At 33.5% G+C, this 12,181-nt stretch overlaps 1 protein-coding gene across 8 annotated transcripts in view; it reads right to left on the bottom strand.

The window, feature by feature from the left end:
* TOR1AIP1 (torsin 1A interacting protein 1) overlaps positions 1-12,181 on the bottom strand; it is a 53,434-nt gene that overhangs the window by 3,256 nt on the left and 37,997 nt on the right. For 4 of the 8 annotated variants that reach the window (XM_057528234.1, XM_057528243.1, XM_007188198.3 and 1 more), the window contains exons 6-11: positions 11,231-11,287; positions 9,053-9,094; positions 8,442-8,510; positions 7,259-7,279; positions 2,058-2,102; positions 1,644-1,700 (exon numbers count right to left, since the gene is read on the bottom strand). In XM_057528234.1, the coding sequence (XP_057384217.1) occupies positions 1,644-1,700; positions 2,058-2,102; positions 7,259-7,279; positions 8,442-8,510; positions 9,053-9,094; positions 11,231-11,287 (291 nt within the window). The remainder of the gene's footprint in view (positions 1-1,643; positions 1,701-2,057; positions 2,103-7,258; positions 7,280-8,441; positions 8,511-9,052; positions 9,095-11,230; positions 11,288-12,181) is intronic. The other 4 variants (XM_057528244.1, XM_007188201.3, XM_057528262.1 and 1 more) reach the window with 2 other exon arrangements.

Genomic DNA, 12,181 nt, shown 5'->3' with positions numbered 1-12,181 from the left:
ATCTCAAGATCTCTTCAAGGGGGTCCTTGAGGTTAAAACTATTCTCCCGACACTAAGATCTTATTTGCCTTTTTCCACCATATTGACATCTGCCCTGATGGTGTAAAAAGCCATGGTAGGAAAAATAACTGATGCTTTAGATGAATCACAGGGCAGTAGCACCAAACTAGGACTGTCTTTGTATTCTTCATGGCCATGTATTCGAGGTTATCAGTTTCACTTAAGAACATCCTTCATGAAGCATTTAAAAGAATTTATCTTATTAGAACTCAACCTTGATAGAAATCTTAACATTCTATGTGAAGAAATGGGACATATATATAAAGCACTTCTGCTACATAGAACAGTATATGGCCGTCTCAAAGAAAAGAACTTTGTGCAACTGAGTTGTGAGCTGAAATAGTGCTTTTTTCATAGAATTTTTACTTGAAAGGACAAGTGACAAACTGTGGTTAGTCAGACTTTTACATTTCGGAGACTTTTTCTGGAAAACGAACAATGTGAGCCTGTTGCTTTCAAGAAAACAACTGACTGGGACTTCCCTGGCAGCGCAGCGGTTAAGAATCCGCCTGCCGATGCAGGGGACGCAGGTTCAATCCCTGGTCCGGGAAGATCCCACACGCCACGGAGCAACTAAGCCCATGCGCCACAACTACTGAGCCTGCGCTCTACAGCCCGTGAGCCACAACTACTGAAGCCCACGTGCCACAACTACTGAAGCCTGTGCGCCTAGAGCCCGTACTCTGCAACAAAGAGAAGCCACCGCAATGAGAAGCCCGTGCACTGCAATGAAGAGTAGCTCCCGCTCACCGCAACTAGAGAAAGCCTGTGCGCAGCAAAGACCCAATGCAGCCAAAAATAAATTAATAAATAAATTAAAAAACCAAAAAAAATCCCAGTATATTGTATCAGTTTGAATACAGAAGCAGAATGAAACTCCAGCTCCATTTTATTAAGCCAGGCATTAGAGATCAGAGAAAATACAAAGCAATCTATCACTCTCCTTACTAAATTGTTTAAAAATAACTAACAAACATTAAAAAAATTTTTTCCAACTTTAATCTCTAGGTAAATACGGACAGGTATAACTCATATATATTTTTTTAAGTCTCTTTTTAAAAAAGGTCTCCGGGTTCTTATTAATTTTGCTAGTGGAAAGTGGTATTGAGACCAAAGAATCTGAGAATCACTGTTATTTTCTTAGTACTCTTTCAAGATAATAAAAAGGCTTAGAGAACTAAAGAAACTTGCCCCAAGGCTATACAGAAGGTAAGTGGCCCAAACTAATTCAAATTCAGGTCTGTGAACTCTAAAAAACTATGGTATTCCCATTATGTCATGCTATGTGCATCTTTCTTTTGACTCAACACGGTTCACTTGGTTAACAGTATTAACTGCTTTACTTGTCAACTTTCACTTTTGGTCTTATGGATAATAAAGTAAAGGGGGAAGCCAGATGTTTTTTCACAGAGTTTGTCCTTAAAGACTTTTACTGCTGGTAAAATATATACTTTTTCCTTTGAAGTACTTAAAATATAATTCGTCAAATAGCACGAAGTTCTTTGGTGTCAAAAAAATTTAAAAATCATTATGTTCACCAATTTTAGGGACTCATTTAATGAAAGCTGAATAGACAAACTTACGTTGGCTGGAGGTTGATGGAGATTGGTTTCCAAGCTCTGATTTCTGAACACCGTCATCTAATGATAGGAGTAATAAAGACTATCAGTTTATGTTTCATAATTTCAGTATTTCCAACAGAAAAAGAAAATACAAATTTCACCAAGAGAAAATAAGGCAGAGATCTGTCAGAAACAGAAGAAAAAGCAGAAGATCTAAGTGTCTATTAGATTGACAGCTGCTTGAGACACAAGATTGATTTCTTTCATAATTAATGTAATGGTCGAGTACAAAGCATACTCTTAACACATTAGTTTTGTGAGAAAGCCTTGAAGAACTTGACCCAAATTATTTAATGGGAGTTGCGAAACTTCTGGGACAAGGTTAAGAGGACAAAGAAAATAAGCACAACTATAATAAAAGGTAACAAATAATACCATCTGAAAAACTGCCATATATCGAACGCTTGCCTGGTGATGACGCTGTAAAGAGGGAAAGAAGGACAAAATATGATTATGGATTACTGAGCTCTCTGGATAAGGGGTTTTAAGGTAAAACTCAATCTTAATCTTCACCAATTTCTACCTCAAACTGATTCAAATACTTCCTCTGGTGCTTCTGACCATTTCAAATATCAGTAATATTTTAGAAATTACATTGAAAAACTTTTCACCATTTCTGGTAATAGACAAGTAATTGTTATAGCTTTGTGGTTAAACAATAGATTTCAAAAATAATTTTCCCACAGCTCCATCAAATCTCTATTTCCATCAAACTTTAGAAAACAAATGAAAAGCTCTTTCCTTTTCCTCTCCGTCCTCCTTGTAATAGCCACAGATTTTAACATCTAAGAGAGAGGAAATGGAAGGACAGGGTTCAGAAAGGGAAGAGGCTGAGTTACTCATTTGTATGATCTACATTACCAATACTGTCATCTAGCACTTGCCTGGAGTTTTATAACTTTATGTGTATAAGTGATCTTCCTAGTATTTATCAACAGTTTTCATTTGAGAAACACTGGACTAAACTGGAGGAATAAAATTAGCACTGCTAATTTATTTATTTTATATATATTTTTTACAGAAATAGCCTTATTTCTGGTCATATGACAAAAACCCTCAAATGAAACAAAATGACATCAACCTTAACTCTAAAGGCATATTGTTTTGCAATTACTAGGTTAGCCTAGGAAATGGTATCATTTAGAAGCTTCAAAGTTAGGTAACCAAAGTTAAAACTGTCTTACTAAAAAAAAAAAAAAATTTCCATTAGATAATGTTTATCTTAAATACCTCACTCCATGGTTGCAAAGATCAAATGAAATAATATATGAAAATGCTGTGAAGTACATGATGATATTAATAATGGAGACTAACTAAATAATAGTTATTATGAAACATATGTAACATTTATATAACTCATAAGAACATAAAATTAAGAAAACAAAATTAACACAAACAGAATTAAGAAAAACTCCCATTTACAATAGCATCAAAAAGAATAAAATATTTAGGAATAAGATTAACCAAGGAGGTAAAAGAATTATACACTGAAACCTCTAAAACACTGATGAAAGGAATTAAAGCAGACATAAGTAAATGGAAAGACATCCCATGGTCAAGCAATCTACAGATTCAGTGCAATCTGTATCAAAATTCCAATGGCATTTTTTACAGACACAGAAAACAATCCTAAAATTCATATGGAACCACGAAAGACCCCAAATTTGAAAGGCCAAAACAACTTTGAGTAAGAAGAACAAAACTGGAGGCATCACACTTTCTGATTTCAAAATATATCACAAAGCTAGAATAATCAAAACATTATGATACTGCCATAAATACAGATATACAGACCAATGGAAGAGAATAGAGGGTCAGAAATAAACCCATGAAGATACAGTCAACTGATCCTCAACAAGGGTGCCAAGATTACACAATAGCGAAAGGATAGTCTCTTCAGTAAATAGTACTGGGGAAACTGGATATCCACATACAAAAGAATGCAATTGGACCCTTATACCATACACAAAAATTGACTTAAAATGGATTAAAGACTTAAGTTAAGAATTGAAACAATAAAACTCCCAGAAGAAACATGGGGAAAAAGCTTCTTGAAGTTGGCCTTGACAATGATTTCTTGGATATAACAACAAAAGCACGGACAACAAAAGTAAAAATAGACCATGGAATTACATCAAACTTAAAAAGCACAATGACTTATGTGATCAAAATCACAATGAGAAATCAACTCACATTATCAAATGTATTGTGGTTATTATCGAAAAAACAGAAGTGCAAGGTATGTGGAGAGGATGTGGAGGAAAGAGAATCCCTGTACACTGTTGGTGGGAATATAAATTGGTGCAGTCACTATGGAAAAGAATTATGGAGGTTCCCCAAAAGGTTAAAAATGGACTACCATATGATCCGGCAATCCCACTTTTGGATATATATCCAAAGGAACTGAAATTACGATCTTGGAGAGATATCTGCACACCCATGTTCATTGCAGTAATATTCATAATAGCCAAAACAGGGAAGCAAACTAAATGTCCATTGACAAATTAATGGATAAAGAAAATGTGATGTATTTATACATACATATGTATACACACAAATATACACACAATGGAATTATTATTCAGCTTTAAAAAAGAAGGAAATCCTGCCACTCTGGACAACATGGAGAACATTATCCCAATGAAATAAGTCAGATACAGATATGCAAATACTTCATAATATCATTTATGTGAGGAACCTAGTCAAATTCATAGAAACAGGTGGTTTCCAGGGCCTGGGGAAGGGGGAAATCAGGAGATATCAGTCAAAGGGTGCACAGTTTCAGTTAAATGAGATGAAAAAATCCTAGAAATCTACTGTAGAGCATAGTACCTATATCTATTGTCCTATATATTAAAAATTTGCTAAGAGGGTAGGTCTTATGTTAAGTGTTCTTATCACACACATCATAAATAAAGAGGGTGGGAGGAAACTTTTGGAGGTGATAGATATGTTCATGGCATAGACTATGGTGATGGTTTCACAGGTATATACTTATCTCCAAACTCATCAAGTTGTATACAGTAAATACATAAGTTGTACACATTAAATGCATGTCAATCACAGATGAATTGATAAAGAAGATGTGGTATATATATAATCAATGGAGTATTAACCATAAAAGAGAATGAAATAATGCCATTTGCAGCAACACGGGTGGACCTAGAGATTATCATACTAAGCAAAGTAAGTCAGAGAAAGACAAATACCATATGACATCACTCATATGTGGATTCTAAAATATGACATAAATGAACATATCTATGAAACAGAAACAGACTCACAGACATAGAGAACAGACTTGTGGTTGCCAAGAAGGTGGGGGTAGGGGAGGAATGCACTGGGAGTTTGGGGTTAGCAGATGCAAACTATTATATATAGGATGGATAAACAGCAAGGTCCTATTGTATAGCACAGGGAACTATATTCAATATCCTGTGATAACCCATAATGGAAAAGAATATGAAAAAGAATATATATATGAATAAATGAATCGCTTTGCCATACAGCAGAAATTAACACAACATTGTAAATCAACTATACTTCAATAAAATATTTTAAAAACCAAAATGAATGTATGTCAATCATACTTCAATAAAATAGTTTAACCTACAGTTAAAGAGCACGTGAAACACTTTATTTAGAAAAAAAAATCCATCAAGATAATGTTTATCTTGAATACTTTAATCCATGGTTGCAAAGATCAAATGAGACAATACATAAAAATGTTAAGTGCTCTTCTATGATGATTTTAATGATATAGAATAGATAAGTAACAGTTATTATATACCATATGAAATATTTATATAATTTGAAGAACACAAACTTAGTAGGGTATATATACTGCTGAGGCAACACACTGTCTAAAAGGTAAACTTTATCCTTATTAAAAATATTTTTAGAGACAGTAATAAAAATTCCTTTAAAAAGATAAAGCTCAGAGCTTTTCTAGTATGAAGAGTATGGTAACAATCAATCACTCTATAAAGTCAAAAGCAGAGGGCATGAATCTTTCATAGTTATTAGTACTGATTATTACACAATATATTGTTAACAATAAATAAGCATTAATTATTTATGTGGTACATTTAGACTTAAAACATTGTGTTCACATATATAATAAGCTCATTAGAATAACCTAGTTATAGGCACTATTGTCCCAACTTTAAAGTTAAGAAAATTGAGGTTCACAAAGTTTAAGAGACTTTACCAAGATGACTCAATGAGTAAGTAGAAGATCTGGGACTGGAACCCAATAGCTCTAACTCCAAACTCTCCTCTTTTCTCTACACCACTTTTAGAGACAGGTTCCAAAGCATGTGTATTAATGAAGCACAGTCTCAGAGGCCTCACTGTTTTATCACCTGGGACACAGCAAAAGTACAGACAGTGGTTCTATCTTTCCCCAAAGATCTGGATACAGGCAGAAACCTGAACTGGGGGACCTGTCTACCCAGAGAACTGGTGCTAACATAGGGTGATAATAATGATCCGAAATCCAGGTTCTTGAACACCTAAATCTAAAAATGATTTTTTTTTTCTCACTGAAGCAGGCAGAAGTGTATAGTTAAGACAATGAGATATGAAACTTGGAATGCCAAGGAAAAGTTTTTTCAAATGATGTTAGATTGAAGAGAAATCTATAAGGCTGTTTGGAAATCATTGCACTCTTCTACTCTGATTGAAAATTCTTTCTTCCTGCAATCTTCTACTCTGATTGAAAATTCTTTCTTCTTATCTTAAAGTCCTTCTGTGGTCAAAAATCTAAAAAATTTTGTTATCTGCACCCGAATGTGCAAATTTCTGCTATATAGTTTCTCTTTAACTCTGGAGTCCTGTATATATGGTAGATGGTTATCAACTAGTATACAACTATTTAAGCCATTAACAAATATACAAACTTAAGACAAAGTAGGAATACAAACAGAGAAAATACTATAAATGAGCTATCAATTTAGCAACCATAAAGATCTATTTCTACATTCCAACCAGATCTTCAATATAATTATTTTCCCTTCTGCATTGCATTTGTACAGTGTCTTAAGAGAGGACAATGCAAACATTTTTTGACAACAATATGTACTACACTTCACTTTTCTGGAAGTAATTTATCTGCTATTAGTTACCCAGAATATATAGTTAAGAACTAATAACATCATAAAACTCTGAGCTTTTCACAGTATATACACTTAAACTCATGCAGTTTTGCTTCCAAGAGTAATTCTTAGATCTTCAGAATGTTTTAATTTTTGATACTGGTTATAACCATAATCTTAAAAAGCTGAATTAATATTTGGTTTCCTAACTATAATAGGTCAAGAAGAACAAATTTTAAGAGGAAATGGTCTTCTAATAGCAAGTATATACAGCAATAAGAAATGACAGCCAGGGAATTCCCTGGCGGTCCATTGGTTAGGACTCTGCGCTCTCACTGCCGAGGGCCCTGTTTCGATCCCTGGTTGGGGAACTAAGATCCCACAAGCTGCGAAGCGTGGCCAAAAAAAAAAAATAACAGCCAACAATAAGGCGAGGGCAAAAAGCTATTTCAGTTTTAGACAGCTGAAGAACTCACTTACGTGTATGGTAAAACTTCACTGCTGGGGAAAAAATGAATTGCAACCATTACTACTTTACTGATAGAAAAACAAAGTCACAGAGGTTATCTTGTCCAATTACAGTTAGTCATTTCATGAGCAAGAGCTATATGATGGGGATTTTTATATTATCTAAATAAAAGTAAGCGGGGGGCTTCCCTGGGGGCACAGTGGTTGGGAGTCCACCTGCCAATGCAGGGGACACGGGTTCTGTCCCTGGTCCGGGAGGATCCCACGTGCTGCGGAGCAACTAAGCCCGAGCACCGCAACTACTGAGCCTGAGCTCTAGAGTCCGCAAGCCACGGCTGCTGAAGCCCACGTGCCTAGAGCACGTGCTCTGCAACGGGAGAAGCCACCGCAATGAGAAGCCCGCGCACCACAACGAAGAGTAGCCCCTGCTCACCACAGCTAGAGAAAGCCCGTGCGCAGCAGCAAGGACCCAACGCAGCCAAAAATTAAATAAATAAATAAATAAATAAATAAATTTATAAAAAAAAAAAAGTAAGGGACACCTGATGACCTCGTAAGGAAGGGATAGAGGTTAAAGGTCACTTAAGGCACGGCATGGATTTTTTTATACAGTCAAGGTTTAATGTGGACACACTGCTATAGAAATTATGATAGATGATGAATTCAAAGTATGTTTTATCGCACCTATTTATTTCTTAGATTCTATGACATTTAATCCATCCTAAACCTAAACATGAAAATACAATTTGAGGATTTCAGCATTTACAACTTAAAATAATGGGTATGCAAAGCTGCTCTAAGTGGTTATTTATACAACGGTAAACAACTGTTAAGAATAAAAACAGGTACTATCAAAAGATTAGAATTTCATTTTCATGTGCAGATTGTACTGTTGCTAGACAGAACTGACAACTTGTCAAGTACAGACCTACCATCCACTGGTTTTCTCGCAGCACTATCTACACTCTACACCCAGTCCATCTCCGGCCAATCCAAGTAGATGGAAATAACTAAACTAGTAATCATAAATGTCCTTTATTAATGAGCTCACAAGCAACCCAAATGCTTATCTGATGAACTAAACAGTTTTATATGTTAAATAATCAAGAAAACAGCAAATAAACTTAAAATTACTTCAATAACAGGTAGTAATTTAAAAATTTCTTCAGTAACAGGTAGAGATTTATCAACTTACTTTGCATCCTAGTCCTTATTGTCGTGGTTTGTTCAACCCATTCCTGAGAATTTTTTTGATATCCCGAGCCTGAGACAAATATATATATCAAGATATCATTTCACATACTTTGAAAATGTATACTATACCTCAATGTTATAAGGTAAATTTATCAGAAAGGCAAAACAAATTTGGCGAGGAAAACAACCAAAGCAATAGGTTCAAAAGTAAAAGATAATGTCAAAGGATCACATTAGTGAGGATGAGCCACTTCCCGCAGCAAAAAAAGCAGCAAATAAATACATAATCTCCTAATAGACAAAACTATGTACAAGTCCTTTGCTATGGTCTATGACTGCATTTATTAACACTTGAACTTCATTAACACTTTGGTGTTAATTAAGAAGAAAAAGGTTAACCATTTACTTTTTTAAATAAATTATTTTCAGGAAAGTAGTCCTAAACATATTTCTACATCACAAAGTACCAATATTGCATATAGTATCAATTCGTGGTGGATTAAAAGGCAAAGAGGGTAAAATGACTTTGAATCCTATTCAAATTTTTGTTGGCAGAGTAAGACTGGGCTAGAACTGGTTGATTGATAAAAGAATAGACAACCAACCACTTACTTAGCACTAATGGTTGCTTATCAAAAGCTGTGAAGTCTCGACCTGAAACAGAAAACAGAGATAAGGTCATAGAAAATGAAGAACGGAAATAAAAACAATGAAGATGTTTCATAAACATTTTACTTGTTTACTACTGACACCCAAAACAAAAACAAACAAAAAAAATCAAACCTTTCTTTCATCAGTCCCAAACATATACAATATATATGTATTTTCCCTTTTCTAAACTTCAAAATGTTCAGGAATTGGATAATAAGAAGCCAGCTTTAAGAGCAACTCCATCAAAATAAAAGCTAAATGTACTGAATGTTTACCAGGTACCAAGTATAATTTTATCAACTCTCACACTTTATGTGGTAGATACTATTATTCCTATTTTACAAATAAGTAAACTGAAATTGATAATTTTCCCCAAGATTACATATGTAAAAGGTAGTAGGACTGAGATATAAACCCAGGCAGTTCATATATAACGGTATATACTATATAAGCAAATTTGTGAACACCGAAAAGTAGTTATGCGGTGCAAGATGCTACTTCATGTTTTGGGATGGTATTTAAGGACAACTGTAAAATGATACAATGGGATAATCAGAAAATGTTATTACAAACAATTATAACATGGTAAATTTGCAAATCTGCCCTGAAGAAACAAGTTACTTCTAGCTACTGATACAAGTAGCAATATAAATTTATGTTCAACTTATTTTCTGACTAAAAATGCAGTATGTGCTGGCTGTAACAGAAATGCACCATTCTAGAAATGCATAACCTAAAAATTCATTAATATCTATTAAGTGCCTATTACGTGCAAAACATTGTAGGAAAACCATGGTGAATAAGACAGATGTATATTCCAGATTTGTTTTCAGTCTACACTAACAAAGAACGTTTTAAAAAAACTAGACACACACTTTTTTGTATTGTCTTTCATTGACTCTGTGAAGTAATTTTTAAAAAATACCTTTGCTTTAGGGCTGCATCTTAGAATCAGTGGTATGACACAGTTTAACTGGATGGTTTTCTTTCTCAGTGATACATAAAAGCAATGGCATTTTAGATTCAAGGAAATATATACCTAATTGTATACAAACAACTCATTTTCCATAACTGAAAAGTATACCATTGCATAAGTATAGCATAATTAATATAGGGAGACACATTTCAGAGCTTCCAAAGATCAAAGATTTAGAATAACAAAGGGCAAACATAAAAGATAATCCAGAGAGTAATTTTCCATAAATGACTGATTTTTGTTTCAGCTGCTTTTGTTTTGTCTCAGTTTAAATTCCAAACCCAGAACCTACTAAAAACTAAAAAAAAAAAATATATACACACATATAAAGTGGAATCCTATGAACACAATAATTATAAAACAGATTTCCAAAGACTTTTTCTTTAAAAATAGTCTCATATTTTTAAAATGGTATTGTGGAAGGAAAAAAAAGTTCTTGAAGATTTTACATTCCAGGATATTTTTGGTTGACTAATAATTAATTTGAATTCTGGGACTTGATTTAAAAATGGAAAAAGAAAAAACAGTGTAATTTCTGCTTAACCTAAGAGATACATATCCATTGTAGATAATCTGCAAAATATAGAAAAAAAGGAAATGAAAAACGTCAACAATTCTACCATCCTGAACAAACACTGTTAGCATTTTAGTATATTACTTCTCATTCTTTTCACGTGTGTTACATTTTCTCAATATTTTATTACGAAAATTTTCAAAGTTGTAAGCCAGGCCGTAAGACTTTTATATATGCACCAACTAACTTACCATTAACTTTTTACTTTACCTGATTTACCAGTTATTTATTCATCCTTCCAAACTTTCACAACACAGTTTAAATCATACCATATAAGTAGGCTCAAACTACTATATTAGTTAATTAAACTAAAACAATCAACAAATTTATATTGCAAACAAGGACATTCAACAAATCAAAGAAAGCAGTAGTTTTTTGTTTTTTTTAAATTCAGAATCAAGGTTGGGTCCAGAGGTGATTAACTCAAGAAGCAAATTCAAGATGCAAGATGAGGGTTTTTTTAGCATTCACTATACCTCTTTTTCAACATTTTACATTAAACTGCAAAAGAAGATCTTCAAAAATAAGAATAGCATTTGACCACACCCACAGGTAGACTTTTAAGAGTAAAAATCATGGTTTTACTTACTTTGTGATGACTGCCAATGTGATTCTGGATATTGACTTGATGATCTGGTGGTTTGGTCTAAAAACAAAAAAGAAATATAGTATACTATAAAGCATATTTAACTTTCTAAGTGCACATTTAACCAGAGAACGATGAGTAGTCAAAAGAGCAAAAATATTCAGATAAACCCAAGGGAATTCAACACTTGAATGTATAATTTATTTTAAAAAATAGTTTCTAAAGGGTCAAGTTATGTCTAAAAAATTAATTATCTGTCTTTTCTTTTTAAAGAGAAAAAAAGATATAGAGAATGGCTTGAGGTAAAGAAGATAATGAAACCTTTGAGCTGGGGAAAATCTTGAAAGTTTACAATAATGGATCTTCTGGAAATCATTACTATCCATTTTGTCTTAAATTTTTCTTGCAAGTGGTCGATATGTATTTTAGCCTTCCCTTCTTAAAAATCTTAATTTTTTTTCAGCTAAAAGTGGAATTTATAACAAAGTATGTCTAAAAGCAGTCAGACTGCTATCTTGGAGGCAAAAGCATTTGACACAACCAGGTGGTGGTTAAGTATTTTTGTTGGTGTACTCCTATAACTAAAAAAATTTTGAGCATCCATCTCCAAAATATATTTTTAATATTATATACAAGCATTACTAAAATAATATATTAACTAATGTGTTGTATATATTATAAAACAAACTAAAATAGACATTTTAAATGGATGAAATAAAAGATGTATATACACTAAATTCTAATATTTTCCTCCTGCACTCCAGTGGATCTTCTAGTACCTCTTCGGTAATAACTGGCCCAGAAGACAATCTAGAAAGATCAGTATTCTTTTTTTTTTTTTTAAACATCTTTATTGAAGTATAATTGCCTTACAATAGTGTGTTAGCTTCTGCTTTATAACAAAGTGAATCAGTTATACATATACAATATGTTCCCATTTCTCTTCCCTCTTGC

This window comes from Balaenoptera acutorostrata, chromosome 1 (genome assembly GCF_949987535.1).
Source record: "Balaenoptera acutorostrata chromosome 1, mBalAcu1.1, whole genome shotgun sequence".
Taxonomy (NCBI): domain Eukaryota; kingdom Metazoa; phylum Chordata; class Mammalia; order Artiodactyla; family Balaenopteridae; genus Balaenoptera; species Balaenoptera acutorostrata.
Note: the sequence above shows the minus strand (reverse complement) of the source record. Positions and strands in the feature narration are given on the sequence as shown.